This window comes from Cherax quadricarinatus, chromosome 87, assembly GCF_038502225.1.
Source record: "Cherax quadricarinatus isolate ZL_2023a chromosome 87, ASM3850222v1, whole genome shotgun sequence".
NCBI lineage: Eukaryota > Metazoa > Arthropoda > Malacostraca > Decapoda > Parastacidae > Cherax > Cherax quadricarinatus.
In genome coordinates this window covers 15,532,539-15,549,237 of record NC_091378.1, presented here as the reverse complement: position 1 = coordinate 15,549,237, position 16,699 = coordinate 15,532,539, and the positions used below count along the sequence as shown (strand labels likewise).

Genomic DNA, 16,699 nt, shown 5'->3' with positions numbered 1-16,699 from the left:
AGAGAGAGGTAGGTGGTGTGTGTGTGTGTGTGTGTAAGAGAGAGAGGTGGTGTGTGTGTGTGAGAGAGAGGTGGTGTTACACAAATAACCCGCACATAAAAGAGAGAAGCTTACGACGACGTTTCGGTCCGACTTGGACCATTGACAAAGTCACACAGTGTGGCTATGTCATTGGTCCAAGTCGGACCGAAACGTCGTCGTAAGCTTCTCTCTTTTATGTGCGGGTTATTTGTGTATCGTTCCAGGCACGGTATTGTGCATTTTTTGCTATTTAGAGAGGTGGTGTGTGTGTGTGAGAGAGAGGTGGTGTGTGTGTGTGAGAGAGAGGTGGTGTGTGTGTGTGTAAGAGAGGTGGTGTGTGTGTGTGAGAGAGAGGTGGTGTGTGTGTGTGAGAGAGAGAGGTGGTGTGTGTGTGAGAGAGAGAGGTGGTGTGTGTGTGAGAGAGAGAGGTGGTGTGTGTGTGAGAAAGAGAGATGTGTGAGTGAGAGAGAGGTGGTGTGTGTGAGACAGAGAGGTAGGTAGGTGGTGTGTGTGAGAGAGAGGTGGTGTGTATGTGTGTGTGTGTGTGTGTGTGTGTGTGTGTGTGTGTGTGTGTGTGTGTGTGTTTGGTGTGTGTGTGTGTGTGTGTGTACACTTTGTACTCACCTGTTTTTGGTTGCATGGGTTGAGTCACAGCTCCTGGGACCGCCTATTCTGTAGTCACTACTAGGTCATTCTCTCGTTGCTCCAAGAGCTTTATCGTACCTCTTCTTAAAGGCCTGGTCACAGACCGGGCCGCGGGGGCGTTGACCCCCGGAACTCTCTCTCTCTCTCTCCAGGTAAAGCTATGTATTGATCCTTCCTCCACTATATAGTTCCACTTCCTAACAGCTCTACGACTGAAGAAATACTTCCTAACATCCCTGTGACTCATTTGAGTTTTCAACTTACAGTTGTGACGTGTTACTGTGTCATATCTGCGAAACATTCTGGTCCTGTGCACCTTGTCAATTCCTCTCAGTATTTTAAGTGTTGTCAGAGGTGTTGACAGGCGGTGCAAAATACCCCCAGTGAAAAACAGGGGCGCCATTGGTACACTAAGAGAAAACACCATAAGTGTCCGGGGCCCAAGACTGTTCAACAGCCTCCCACCATCCATAAGGGGAATTACCAATAGGCCCCTGGCTGATTACCTGGTCCTTGACTGTTGTTTTCCTCCTGATGTGGCTGTACAACAGCTTCGGGTCAGGTTTGGCTTTCTCTGCTATGTTATTTTCGTAATGTCGTTGGGCCTCCCTACTTACCTGTGCATATTCATTTCAGGCTGTATGACTGCTCTCCTTATTCTCCTGGGTTCATTGCCTTTTATACTTCTTCCATTCTCTAACACACTTGGTTTTGGCCTCTCTACACCCACAGTGAACCAAAGGCTCGTCCTGCCTTTCTCGTAATTTCTGTTGCCCTTGGGAACAAACGTCTCTGCTTCTTTGCATACTGTCACACATTCCATCATCTCATTTACTGATCTCCCTTCCAGTTCTCATAAGAACATAAGAAAGAAGGAACACTGCAATAGGCCTACTGATCCATGCAGAGCAGGTTCATGTCCCCCCCCCCCCGAATTAGCCCAGTAACCCACCCAGTATAGTCATCTCCACTCAAAGATGGAGCACTGCACCAGACCCAGCAACACAAGCTAGTCAGGTCCAACTCACACCCACCCACACCCACTCATGTATTTATCTAACCTATTTTTAAAACTACACAACGTTTTAGCCTGAATAACTGTACTCGGGAGTTTGTTCCACTCATCCACAGCTATATTACCAAACTAGTGCTTTCCTATATCCTTTCTGAATCTGAATTTTTCCAACTTGAAACCATTGCTGCGAGTCCTGTCTTGGCTGGAAATTTTTAGCACGCTATTTACATCCCCTTTATTCCTGTTTTCCATTTATACACCTCAATCATATCCTCCCTAATTCTACGCCTTTCGAGAGAATGCAGAATCAGGGCCCTCAGTCTACCCTCATAGGGAGGATTTCTGATACATGGGATCATCTTTGTCATCCTCCTCTGTACGTTTTCCAGAGCATTTATATCCATTCTGTAATACGGTGACCAGAACTGAGCAGCATAGTCTAAATTGAGGCCTAACCAAGGATATATAGAGTTGAAGAACAACCTGAAGACTTCTATTATTTATACTTCTAGATATGAGGCCAAGAATTCTGTTAGCTTTATTGCGAACACTTATGCACTGTTGTCTTGGTTTTAGATTACTGCTAACCAGAGCTCCTAAATCCTTTTCGCAATCAGTAGTATTAAAATCTACATTATTTAGTTTATATGCAGCATGGTTATTTACCTGTCCAACATTTAGAACTTTGCATTTGTCAATATTAAATTGCATCTGCCACTTCTCCGATCATTGCATCAGTCTATTCAAATCATCCTACCGTGCTCTAGTGTCCTCATTAGAATGAATTGGACGGCATCTTTTGGTGTCATCAGCAAATTTGCTTATGTCGCTATTTATTCCCTCATCTATGTCGTTTATGTGAATTGTGAACAACAACGGGCCCAACACTGACCCCTGAGGAACACCGCTTGTGACGTGCCCCCATTCTGACTTCTCCCCATTTATGCAAACACTCTGCTGTCTATTTGTCAGCCATGCCTCTACCCAGGAAAAAAATTTTCCTCCTATTCCGTGTGCCTTAAGTTTCCTCAATAGCCTCTGGTGTGGAACTCTATCGAAAGCCTTACTGAAGTCCATATACACAACATCATATTCATTACCATGATCTACCTCCTCAAACACCTTAGTGAAAAAGTTAGTAAATTCGTAAGACAGGAACGCCCCTCTGTAAAACCGTGTTGAGATTCATTAATCAATCTGTGCCTTTCAAGATGGCTACGAATTGCTTCGGCAATTATTGATTCCATAAATTTTCCCACTATCGAGGTAAGGCTTATTGGTCTATAGTTCGAAGTCAAGGACCTGTCACCTGCCTTGTAAATAGGTATTACATTTGCCATTTTCCACTTATCAGGCACTATGCCAGTTTGTAGCGATATGTTAAAAAGATTAGCCAAAGGTATGCTAAGTTCCTTTTTACATTCCTTTAACACCCTTGCAAACAGTTCATCAGGACCTGGGGATTTGTTAGGTTTTAGTTTCTCTATTTGTCTGAGGACCATGTCACTAGTCTCTGTCCCACTGAACCTCATGCAGGAAATTCCTCATGTCTGTGTAGTCCCTCCTTTTGTAGTTTGGCTTCATTCGTCCTGCCCTTCCTACTTCCCTCTCTATTTGCATCTCTACTGTGTATTCGAAGTTCACAACCACGTGGTTGCTGGCCCCAAGGGGTCTTTCATATGTGATTTCCTCAATATCTCAACTACTCAAGGTGAATACTATGTCTAATCTTGCTGGTTCATCATCATCATCATCATCTCTTTCTCTCTCTCTTTCTCTCTGGTAGTGTCCCTTTTGTGCTGGTGCCTGAGGTTTTCCAGTACCATCTCCCTCTTCTTGGCCCTCCACGTTTCTGCCCTCCCCCATGTGGTTCCAGGGTTTATCCCAGTCAGTTTCTTTGTGACTGAAATCATTTACAATCAGTAGCTTTGCCCTGCTCACATGAGCCCTTCTGGCCACTTCAGTCAGTGTGTTAACCATGGCTCTGTTACTCTCATCATATTCTTGCTTTGGCCTCCTGCTGTTCTGCAGTGGGTTATTCATCACTGCAATCACCTCCTTGGGACCTCCAGACTGAAGTGTTCCTATTATGTAGTCTTTTGCTTCTCTGTCTTCTCTCTCCAGCTCATCAAAACCTCATTGGTTTTTGATGATCAGTGCCACTCCTCCATTCCCTCTGTTCCCTCTGTCTTTCCTCAGATTCTGGTATCCAGCTGAAAAGATGACATCTGTTATCATTCCTGAGAGTTAGGTTTCTGTGAAACCTATTATGTGGGGTGATGCCTCTTTTATTATTCCATGCCACTCCTCCCACTTATTCGTTATTCCATCAGCATTGGTGAACTATACATTCAGTTTCCTCTCCAACACTGTGTTCTGGGGGAGTTTGTGGTGGTTGAGGGATTCTACTGCACAGTGTGGGGTTGGGGCTGGGAGTGTTTATTGCGGTTTGTATTGGGATAGCGTGTTTGGCTGTGGGGTTCTGAGGGTGGTTCATTGTGTGTTTGTGCTTGTTGCTCTGCCAGGTTCAGGGTGTCCTCTTCTGAATCTGTCCTTGTCTCTCTAGCCCCTGTCATTTCTCTCTCCTCTCCCTAAGTTGCTGTCGTTCTGTTCTTGTTCTGTTGCGATCTAGCAACACCCTCTTTTATGTTGATCAATCCATTAGCTGTGGCGCCTCTTGCAGGATCCTGTTACACACCGTTTCTGTATTTGAAATCAGTTTGACGAGCCGATTTCTCCCCTTTGAGTACCCGCCTATCCTCTGAAAATTTATTATCTCATTTATTATCTCGCCTATTTCTTTGATGATATTTCCAGTCTCTTGTTTTTCTTTTTGTCGTCTTTCATTGTACATCCTCCTTTCACTCTCCTGAAGCCTGTGAAAAAAGACTGACCTCACCCTATCCTCCTCCCATTGTCTTTCCCTCTGTCTCTGAGTCCCATTCGTACATAGCCATCATCTCCCTTATTTTTTCCAGTAACTATTGGTGGCTTGGTCATGGTCATGGGCCGTGTCATCTTCTCTATCTGCTTTCCTACTCACTTACTGCTATCACTGCTCCAAAAAGCTCACCCCCTTCATTCCTTGGCCTTGCTTGGTGGACTGATAGGCCCTTAGCACAACCCTTGTCTCCTTTCCATTGGGCCCCTCGTTCAATAGCGGTGTACCTGTTTCAGATGTCATGTCTCCTATGGGGACTAACCCTATAACTCGCTTCAGCATATTTACCTCATCTTCCAGGGCCCGCATCGTAACTTCTGCAGCATCTGCTTGCAACTACCATTTCTTCCTCTCTGCCTCCATCCTCTTCCCCATTTTCCCAGAAAGCTTGCCTAGTGCTCTCCCACTCTTGTTCCATCCTTTTACATTGCTCTTCCATTCATTATCCTTTCCAGGCCCATCTTTCCAGGCCCATCAGACTTGCAGCCTGTCCAGGTTTCTTTGAGTGAAGTATTCCCTGATCCTCTAGCTTTTGCACTAATCTTGTGTGTGTACTCACCTAATTGAGGTTGCAGAAATCGAGTCCAAGCTCCTGGCCCCGCGCGCGCGTGTGTGTGTGTGTGTGTGTGTGTGTGTGTGTCTGTCTGTCTATTTTTGAGATAGTCACTTGACATGCGTTAGGTTACGTAACACTTTTGAAGATTTCAGAATTATTTTTCTATATACCAATATTTACTATTACAATACTTAATGCTGCATAGTACATTCAGCATTTCCCATGTCGTTGAAAATATATGTTAGGCTACACAACTTTTTTGAAGACTTTCAGAATTATCTCTCATTGTAATCTTGACTATTTAAAAAAACAATTATTATATCGTTGTTGACGTTGTAGATTAACCGGTACATTTGCCGGCCCGGCCCGGGTCGGGTCTTTACCAGGTGATGACCCGGCCAATTATACCATTTACTGGTGCACAGGAGCTCTTTTAAAAGTACCCCGGCCAATTATACCATTTACTGGTGCACAGGAGCTCTTTTAAAAGTACCCCGGCCAATTATACCATTTACTGGTGCACAGGAGCTCTTTTAAAAGTACCCCGGCCAATTATACCATTTACTGGTGCACAGGAGCTCTTTTAAAAGTACCCCGGCCAATTATACCATTTACTGGTGCACAGGAGCTCTTTTAAAAGTACCCCGGCCAATTATACCATTTACTGGTGCACAGGAGCTCTTTTAAAAGTACCCCGGCCAATTATACCATTTACTGGTGCACAGGAGCTCTTTTAAAAGTACCCCGGCCAATTATACCATATACTGGTGCATAGAAGCTCTTTTAAAAGTACCCAATAGGTACAGTCAGCACTATCCATGTATATGAAAGTCACTGTTTATATAATGTTAGGCTGGTGCTTCTCTTTTCTGAAGTGTTTATATTTTTTTCTATTCCTAATTATATATAATAACAATTACTTTTATATTGCTTACTAGCGCATGGAGATGAAAATTAATCCTAATTATTTAGCTATCTTAATATTATAGTAAACATTGTGTCAGGGCTGCCCCCTACTTATCTCCTGGCACTCAGAGGGAGAGTCTGATCCTACACATCCAGCTGTAAGAGACTCGACAAAGAAGTCTTCCAGATTACTCCCACATGTAGACAAGAATTAGTTGTTGTTATTCACAGCATTGTTGAAGTTCTCCATGGACTAACACCTTGGATTGTCTACACTTCCTGGTCTCCATGAACTAACACCCTGGATTGTCTACACTTCCTGGTGTCCATGAACTAACACCCTGGATTCCCTAAACTTCCTGGTATCCATGAACTAACACCCTGGATTCCCTACACTTCCTGGTGTCCATAAACTAACACCATTGATTGTCTACACTTCCTGGTGTCCATGAACTAACACCCTTGATTCTCTACACTTCCTGGTCTCCATGAACTAACACCCTGGATTCCCTACACTTCCTGGTGTCCATGAACTAACACCCTGGATTCCCTACACTTCCTGGTATCCATGAACTAACACCCTGGATTCCCTACACTTCCTGGTATCCATAAACTAACACCCTGGATTCCCTACACTTCCAGGTGTCCATAAACTAACACCCTTGATTGTCTACACTTCCTGGTCTCCATGAACTAACACCCTGGATTCTCTACACTTCCTGGTGTCCATAAACTAACACCCTGGATTCCCTACACTTCCTGTTGTCCATAAACTAACACCCTTGATTGTCTACACTTCCTGGTGTCCATGAACTAACACCCTTGATTGTCTATACTTCCTGGTGTCCATAAACTAACACCCTGGATTCCCTACACTTCCAGGTGTCCATAAACTAACACCCTTGATTGTCTACACTTCCTGGTCTCCATGAACTAACACCCTGGATTCCCTACACTTCCTGGTGTCCATAAACTAACACCCTGGATTCCCTACACTTCCTGGTATCCATGAACTAACACCCTGGATTCCCTACACTTCCTGGTATCCATGAACTAACACCCTGGATTCCCTACACTTCCTGGTATCCATGAACTAACACCCTGGATTCCCTACACTTCCTGGTGTCCATGAACTAACACCCTGGATTCTCTACACTTCCTGGTGTCCATGAACTAACACCCTGGATTCCCTACACTTCCTGGTATCCATGAACTAACACCCTGGATTCCCTACACTTCCTGGTATCCATGAACTAACACCCTGGATTCCCTACACTTCCTGGTGTCCATAAACTAACACCCTTGATTGTCTACACTTCCTGGTGTCCATGAACTAACACCCTGGATTCTCTACACTTCCTGGTGTCCATGAACTAACACCCTGGATTCCCTACACTTCCTGGTGTCCATGAACTAACACCCTGGATTCTCTACACTTCCTGGTATCCATGAACTAACACCCTGGATTCTCTACACTTCCTGGTCTCCATGAACTAACACCCTGGATTCCCTACACTTCCTGGTATCCATGAACTAACACCCTGGATTCCCTACACTTCCTGGTGTCCATAAACTAACACCCTTGATTGTCTACACTTCCTGGAGTCCATGAACTAACACCCTGGATTCTCTACACTTCCTGGTGTCCATGAACTAACACCCTTGATTCTCTACACTTCCTGGTGTCCGTGAACTAACACCCTGGATTCTCTACACTTCCTGGTGTCCATGAACTAACACCCTGGATTCTCTACACTTCCTGGTGTCCATGAACTAACACCCTGGATTCTCTACACTTCCTGGTGTCCATGAACTAACACCCTGGATTCTCTACACTTCCTGGTGTCCATGAACTAACACCCTGGATTCTCTACACTTCCTGGTATCCATGAACTAACACCCTTGATTCTCTACACTTCCTGGTATTAATGAACTAACACCCTGGATTCCCTACACTTCCTGGTATCCATGAACTAACACCCTGGATTCCCTACACTTCCTGGTATCCATGAACTAACACCCTTGACTCCCTACACTTCCTGGTGTCCATGAACTAACACCCTTGATTCTCTACACTTCCTGGTGTCCATGAACTAACACCCTTGATTCTCTACACTTCCTGGTATCCATGAACTAACACCCTGGATTCCCTACACTTCCTGGTATCCATGAACTAACACCCTGGATTCCCTACACTTCCTGGTGTCCATGAACTAACACCCTTGATTCCCTACACTTCCTGGTGTCCATGAACTAACACCCTTGATTCTCTACACTTCCTGGTGTCCATGAACTAACACCCTGGATTCTCTACACTTCCTGGTCTCCATGAACTAACACCTTGGATTCCCTACACTTCCTGGTCTCCATGGACTAACACCCTCCATTCCCTACACTTCCTGCTCTCAATGAACTAACACTTTTCCTTCCTGCCTCAACAGACCTCCAAGATGGTGACTTCGGCATGTACAAGTGTATCTCAAAAAATTCCATCGCGGAGACGGATGGTTCCATCACTCTTAATGGTAAGGAATTAACCTTGGGTGTATATATATATATATATATATATATATATATATATATATATATATATATATATATATATATATATATATATATGTCGTGCCGAATAGGCAGAACTTACGATCTTGGCTTAAATAGCAACGTTCATCTTGCCATATAGGACAAGTGAAAATTTGTGTATGCAATAATTTCGCCAAAATCATTCTGAACCTAACGAAAAAAATATATTTCACTGTGTTTGTTTAGTATTAAATTATTGTAAACAAATCTAAAATATATTTAGTTGGGTTAGAATAAAATAAATTGCTCCTGTTATAATAAGGTTAGGAAAGCTTTCTAAGATTCTTTTGGTGCAAAATTAAAAATTTTGCATTAACATTAATGAAAAAAATATATCTTTAAAGGTATTAAAGAAAATTTCAGAAAAAATCTTATTTTTCAATGAGTTCTTGCTAATTGACCAGTTTTACATATTCGGCACGACATATATATATATATATATATATATATATATATATATATATATATATATATATATACGATCAATAATAACACTGCACTAGCCAGTGAGTGGAACATATGCTGCTTTGGCCAGCCTCATGTTCAGCGACAACGCATGACGCTTTAGACCACTAGACCAGACAATCAACGCATCCAACCAAGCTGGGTACAACATCGACCTTAGCTAGATGTTGTAACATCTAGCTTGGAGCCTCCCTGGGTTGTTGCTATCTACCAACCCACTACCACAGGGCGGTAGTACCTCACTGGGTGGTTGTTTACCAACCTACTACCACAGGACGGTAGTACCTCCCTTGGTTGTTGCTGTCTACCCTACTACCACAGGACGGTAGGACCTCCCTGGGTGGTTGCTGTCTACCAACCTACTACAGAGGACGGTAGTACCTCCCTTGGTTGTTGCTGTCTACCCTACTACCACAGGACGGTAGTACCTCCCTGGGTGGTTGTCTACCAACCTACTACCACAGGATGGTAGTACCTCCCTGGGTGGTTGTTGTCTACCAACCTACTACCACAGGACGGTAGTACCTCCCTGGGTGATTGTTGTCTACATACCTACTACCACAGGATGGTAGTACCTCCCTGGGTGGCTGTTGTCTACCAACCTACTACCACAGGATTGTAGTACCTCCCTGGGTGGTTGTTGTCTACCAACCTACTACCACCGGACGGTATTAGCTCCATGGGTGGTTGCTGTCTACCAACCTACTACCACAGGACGGTAGTACCTCCCTGGGTGGTTGTTGTCTACCAACCTACTACCACAGGATGGTAGTACCTCCCTGGGTGATTGTTGTCTACCAACCTACTACCACAGGACAGTAGTACCTCCCTGGGTGGTTGTCTACCAGCCTACTACCACAGTATTGTAGTACCTCTTGGGTGGTTGCTGTCTACCAACCTACTACCACAGGAAGGTAGTACCTCCCTGGGTGGTTGCTGTCTACCAACCTACTACCACAGCATGGTAGTACCTCCCTGGGTGGTTGTCTACCAACCTACTACCACACGATGGTAGTACCTCCCTGTGTGATTGCTGTCTACCAACCTACTACCACAGGATGGTAGTACCTCCGTGGGTAGTTGTTGTCTACCAACCTACTACCACAGGATGGTAGTACCTCCCTGGTTGGTTGATCCTACCAACCTACTACCACAGGATGGTAGTACTTCCCTGGGTGGTTGTCTACCAACCTACTACCACAGGATGGTAGCACCTCCCTGGGTGGTTGTCTACCAACCTACTACAACAGGATGGTAGTACCTCCCTGGGTGGTTGTCTACCAACCTACTACCACAGGATGGTAGTACCTCCCTGGGTGATTGTTGTCTACCAACCTACTACTACAGGATGGTAGTACCTCCCTGGGTGGTTGTCTACCAACCTACTACCACAGGATGGCAGTATCTCCCTGGTTGGTTGTCTACCAACCTACTACCACAGGATGGTAGTACCTCCCTGGGTGGTTGTCTACCAACGTACTACCACAGGATGGTAGTACCTTCCTAGGTGGTTGTTGTCTACCAACCTACTACCACAGGATTGTAGTACCTCCCTGGGTGATTGTTGTCTACCAACCTACTACCACAGTATGGTAGTACCTCCCTGGGTGGCTGTTGTCTACCAACCTACTACCACAGGATGGTAGTACCTCCCTGGGTGGCTGTTGTCTACCAACCTAGTACCACAGGATTGTAGTACCTCCCTGGGTGGTTGCTGTCTACAATCCTACTACCACAGGATTGTAGTACCTCCCTGGGTGGTTGTCTACCAGCCTACTACCACCGGACGGTAGTAGCTCCATGGGTGGTTGCTGTCTACCAACCTACTACCACAGGACGGTAGTACCTCCCTGGGTGGTTGTCTACCAACCTACTACGACAGGACGGTAGTACCTCCCTGGGTGGTTGTTTTCTACCAACCTTCTACCACAGGACGGTAGTACCTCCCTTGGTGGTTGTCTACCAGCCTACTACCACAGTATTGTAGTACCTCCCTGGGTGGTTGTTGTCTACCAACCTACTGCCACAGGATGGTAGTACCTCTCTGGGTTGTTGCTGTCTACCAACCTACTACCACAGGATGGTAGTACCTCCCTGGGTGGTTGCTGTCTTCCAACCTACTACCACAGGAAGGTAGTACCTCCCTGGGTGGTTGCTGTCTACCAACCTACTACCATAGGATGGTAGTACCTCCCTGGGTGGTTGTCTACCAACCTACTACCACAGGATGGTAGTACATCCCTGTGTGATTGCTGTCTACCAACCTACTACCACAAGATGGTAGTACCTCCATGGTTGGTTGTTCCTACCAACCTACTACCACAGGATGGTAGTACCTCCCTGGGTGGTTGTCTACCAACCTACTACCACAGGATGGTAGTACCTCCCTGGTTGGTTGTCTACCAACCTACTACCACAGGATGGTAGTACCTCCCTGGGTGGTTGTCTACCCACCTACTACCACAGGATGGTAGTACCTTCCTGGGTGGTTGTTGTCTACCAACCTACTACCACAGGATGATCGTACCTCCCTGGGTGGTTGTCTACCAACCTACTACCACAGGATGGTAGTATCTCCCTGGGTGGTTGTCTACCAACCTACTACCACAGGATGGTAGTACCTCCCTGGGTGGTTGTCTACCAACCTACTACCACAAGATAGTAGTACCTTCCTGGGTGGTTGCTGTCTACCAACCTGCTACCACAGGATGGTAGTAACTTCCTGGGTGGTTGCTGTCTACCAACCTGCTACCACAGGATGGTAGTACCTCTCTGGGTGGTTGTCTACCAACCTACTACCACATGATGGTAGTACCTCCCTGGGTGGTTGTTGTCTACCAACCTACTACCACAGGATGGTTGTACCTCCCTGGGTGGTTGCTGTCTACCAACCTGCTACCACAGGATGGTAGTATCTCCCTGGGTGGTTGTCTACCAACCTACTACCACAGGATGGTAGTTCCTCCCTGGGTGGTTGTCTACCAACCTACTACCACAGGATGGTAGTACCTCCCTGGGCGGTTATCTACCAACCTACTACCACAGGATGGTAGTACCTCCCTGGGTGGTTGTTGTCTACCAACCTACTAACACAGGATGGTAGTACCTCCCTGGGTGGTTGTCTACCAACCTACTACCACAGGATGGTAGTACCTCCCTGGGTGGTTGTTGTCTACCAACCTACTACCACAGGATGGTAGTACCTCCCTGGGTGGTTGTTGTCTACCAACCTACGACCACAGGTTGGTGGTACCTCCCTGGGTGGTTGTCTACCAACCTACTACCACAGGATGGTAGTACCTCCCTGGGTGGTTGTCTACCAACCTACTACCACGCGATGGTAGTACCTCCCTGGGTGGTTGTCTACCAACCTACTACCACAGGATGGTAGTACCTCCCTGGGTGGTTGTTGTCTACCAACCTAGTACCACAGGATAGTAGTACCTCCCTGGGTGGTTGCTGTCTACCAATCTACTACCACAGGATGGTAGTACCTCCCTGGGAGGTTGTTGCCTACCAACCTACAACCACAGGAGGGTAGTACCTCCCTGGGTGGTTGTCTAGCATCCTTCTACCACAGGATGGTAGTACCTCTCTGGGTGGTTGTCTAGCAACCTACTACCACAGGATGGTAGTACCTCCCTAGGTTGTCTACCAACCTACCACCACAGGATGGTAATACCTCCCTGGTTGGTTGTTCCTACCAACCTACTACCACAGGATGGTAGTACCTCCCTGGGAGGTTGTCTACCAACCTACTACCACAGGATGGTCGTACCTCCCTGGGTGGTTGTCTACCAACCTACTACCACAGGATGGTAGTACCTCCCTGGGTGGTTGTTGTTTACCAACGTACGACCACAGGATGGTAGTACCTCCCTGGGTTGTTGTCTACCAACCTACTACCACAGGATGGTAGTACCTCCCTGGGTGGTTGTTGTCTATCAACCTACGACGTAGGGTCGTAGTACCTCCCTGGGTGGTTGTTGTCTACCAACCTACTACCACAGGATGGTAGTATCTCCCTGGGTGGTTGTTGTCTACCAACCTACTACCACAGGACGGTAGTACCTCCCTGGGTGGTCGTTGTCTACCAACCTACGACCACAGGGTGGTAGTACCTCCCTTTGTGGTTGTCTACCAACCTACGACCACAGGGTGGTAGTACCTCCCTGGGTGGTTGCTGTCTACCAACCTACTACCACAGGATGGTAGTACCTCCCTGGGTGGTTGCTGTCTACCAACCTACGACCACAGGATGGTAGTACCTCCCTGGGTGGTTGTCTACCAACCTACGACCACAGGGTGGTAGTACCTCCCTGGGTACAACAGAGAAATTAATATGCTTTCGTACACGAATCACACATCTTAAATTAGATTATACCAGAACCAAATTGAATAATTTAGGAAAAAACGCTATACAGGGGAACATGGAACGGAACAATGTATATATAATGATATTAAAACTCTAATGTAAAATATAGAATAAATTAAGAATATAAGTTCACTTAAAGCATTGAAAAAAACTTAATTAAAATCTTTTAATTAATAAAGTAATCGGAGAGTAACGTTACGTAAATTTCTGGATAATAGAAAGTAATAAGTAATAAGTCCTTATTATTATGTAGAGAAACAAGAGTTTTAGGAAAAAAAGGAATTAATTTCTCTGAGTTATTTAGCTTCGTCTCAAAAGTTTTTATCAAATTAGTGTCATATCTAGTATAATGGTGCAAAAAAATTGACCAAAGATATCAATAATTAACCAGTTTAAGTAATGGCTAAAAATTATGTGTGGATATTCGGTGGCCCGTGGCTTGGTGGCAAAAGTTCTTGCTTCACACGGTGAGTGTCCGGGTTTGATTCACGGCGAGAGTAGAAACAGTGGGCGTGTTTCCTAACACCGGTTGTCTATGTTCACGCATCAGTAAAATAGGTACCAGGGTGTTAGTGGAATGGTGTGGGTCGCATCCTGAGACAAAATCGACCTAATTTTCCCGAAATGATCTGCATAACAAGCGTCATGTTCGCCACTGCAAACACGGATCGAAAACTACGAATTGTGTTAACTGGGCACACACACTTATCACGGGTCAGGCTGTGTTATATATATATATATATATATAATATATATATATATATATATATATATATATATATATATATATATATATATATATATATATATATATATATATATATATAAATAATTTCTATTATTTAGGTTTGTGTGACTGCCTCCTCCGCTTTGGTCTGGATTTTTGGTTGTTGATGTATAAGTCAAAGGGAAGCTGGAGGCTACATGTGTCTGGTCTGGGAGTTGCCTGGGCTCCTTTGGCTACCTCCACCTCATTGTTCTCTATGACCGCCTCGACTCTGGTTCAGACAGGCTGTTTTACCTCAGGCTGTCTCTCCTCAGACTGGCTGTCTCTCCTCAGACTGGCTGTCTCTCCTCAGACTGGCTGTCTCTCCTCAGACTGGCTGTCTCTCCTCACTCAGACTCTCACTCTCTCCTCAAACTGGCTGTCTCTCCTCACTCAGACTCTCACTCTCTCCTCAGACTGGCTGTCTCTCCTCAGACTGGTTGCCTCTCCTCAGGCTGGTTCTCTCTCCTCAGACTGGTTGCCTCTCCTCAGGCTGGTTCTCTCTCCTCAGAATGGCTGTCTCTCCTCACTCAGACTCTCACTCTCTCCTCAAACTGGCTGTCTCTCCTCACTCAGACTCTCACTCTCTCCTCAGGCTGGTTCTCTCTCCTCAGACTGGTTGCCTCTCCTCAGGCTGGTTCTCTCTCCTCAGACTGGTTGCCTCTCCTCAGGCTGGTTCTCTCTCCTCAGACTGGCAGACTCACCCCAGACAGACTGTGTCTCTCCTCAGACTGGTTGCCTCTCCTCAGGCTGGTTCTCTCTCCTCAGACTGGTTGCCTCTCCTCAGGCTGGTTCTCTCTCCTCAGACTGGTTGCCTCTCCTCAGGCTGGTTCTCTCTCCTCAGACTGGTTGCCTCTCCTCAGGCTGGTTCTCTCTCCTCAGACTGGTTGCCTCTCCTCAGACTGGTTCTCTCTCCTCAGACTGGTTACCTCTCCTCAGGCTGGTTCTCTCTCCTCAGACTGGTTACCTCTCCTCAGGCTGGTTCTCTCTCCTCAGACTGGTTGCCTCTCCTCAGACTGGTTCTCTCTCCTCAGACTGGTTGCCTCTCCTCAGACTGGTTCTCTCTCCTCAGACTGGTTGCCTCTCCTCAGACTGGTTCTCTCTCCTCAGACTGGTTGCCTCTCCTCAGACTGGTTGCCTCTCCTCAGACTGGTTCTCTCTCCTCAGACTGGTTGCCTCTCCTCAGACTGGCAGACTCACCCCAGACAGACTGTGTCATCCCAGACAGTCACCCCAGACAGACTGTGTCACCCCAGACAGTCACCCCAGACAGATTGTGTCACCCCAGAGTGAGTCACCTCAGATATGCTATCTCATCTCTTTATCATGACTCCCATTTACAATTCTTCTGTTCAAGTTATCTGCTTATTTTCCATCCGTATTAATGTTTCATTATTAATCATTTATGTTTCACCTTATTAACTAACATTAAAGGTCGCTTATTTGTTACTCCATAAAGTTTAAAAGTTATTATTGTTATGACCAGTTAATTTTGAGAGTTAATGTGAGATAATATATTGTATAATAATCACAAGTAAAACCTTTGTTATCTTTGATCGTATATAGACTTTTTATATGATGTGTGAGGTGTCTACCACCGCCATCATTACCACCACCATTACTGCCACCATTACTGCCACCATTACCACCGCCATCATTACCACCACCATTACTGCCACCATTACTGCCACCATTACTGCCACCATTACCACCGCCATCATTACCACCACCACTACTACCACCATTACCACCATTACCACCGCCATCATTACCACCACCATTACTGCCACCATTACCACCATTACCACCGCCATCATTACCACCACCATTACTGCCACCATTACCACCATTACCACCGCCATCATTACCACCACCATTACTGCCACCATTACTGCCACCATTACCACCGCCATCATTACCACCACCACTACTACCACCATTACTGCCACCATTACCACCGCCATCATTACCACCACCACTACTACCACCATTACCACCATTACCACCGCCATCATTACCACCACCATTACTACCACCATTACTGCCACCATTACCACCGCCATCATTACCACCACCACTACTACCACCATTACCACCATTACCACCGCCATCATTACCACCACCATTACTACCACCATTACCACCATTACCACCGCCATCATTACCACCACCATTACTGCCACCATTACCACCATTACCACCGCCATCATTACCACCACCACTACTACCACCATTACTGCCACCATTACCACCGCCATCATTACCACCACCACTACTACCACCATTACCACCATTACCACCGCCATCATTACCACCACCACTACTACCACCATTACTGCCACCATTACCACCATTACCACCGCCATCATTACCACCACCACTACTACCACCATTACTGCCACCATTACCACCATTACCACCGCCAT

At 45.9% G+C, this 16,699-nt stretch overlaps 1 protein-coding gene across 2 annotated transcripts in view; it reads left to right on the top strand.

The window, feature by feature from the left end:
- Positions 1–16,699, top strand: part of LOC128703822 (lachesin) — a 1,052,338-nt gene that overhangs the window by 1,001,759 nt on the left and 33,880 nt on the right. For both annotated transcript variants that reach the window (XM_070103767.1, XM_070103768.1), the window contains one exon: positions 8,526–8,609. In XM_070103767.1, coding sequence (XP_069959868.1) covers positions 8,526–8,609 — 84 coding nt within the window. The remainder of the gene's footprint in view (positions 1–8,525; positions 8,610–16,699) is intronic.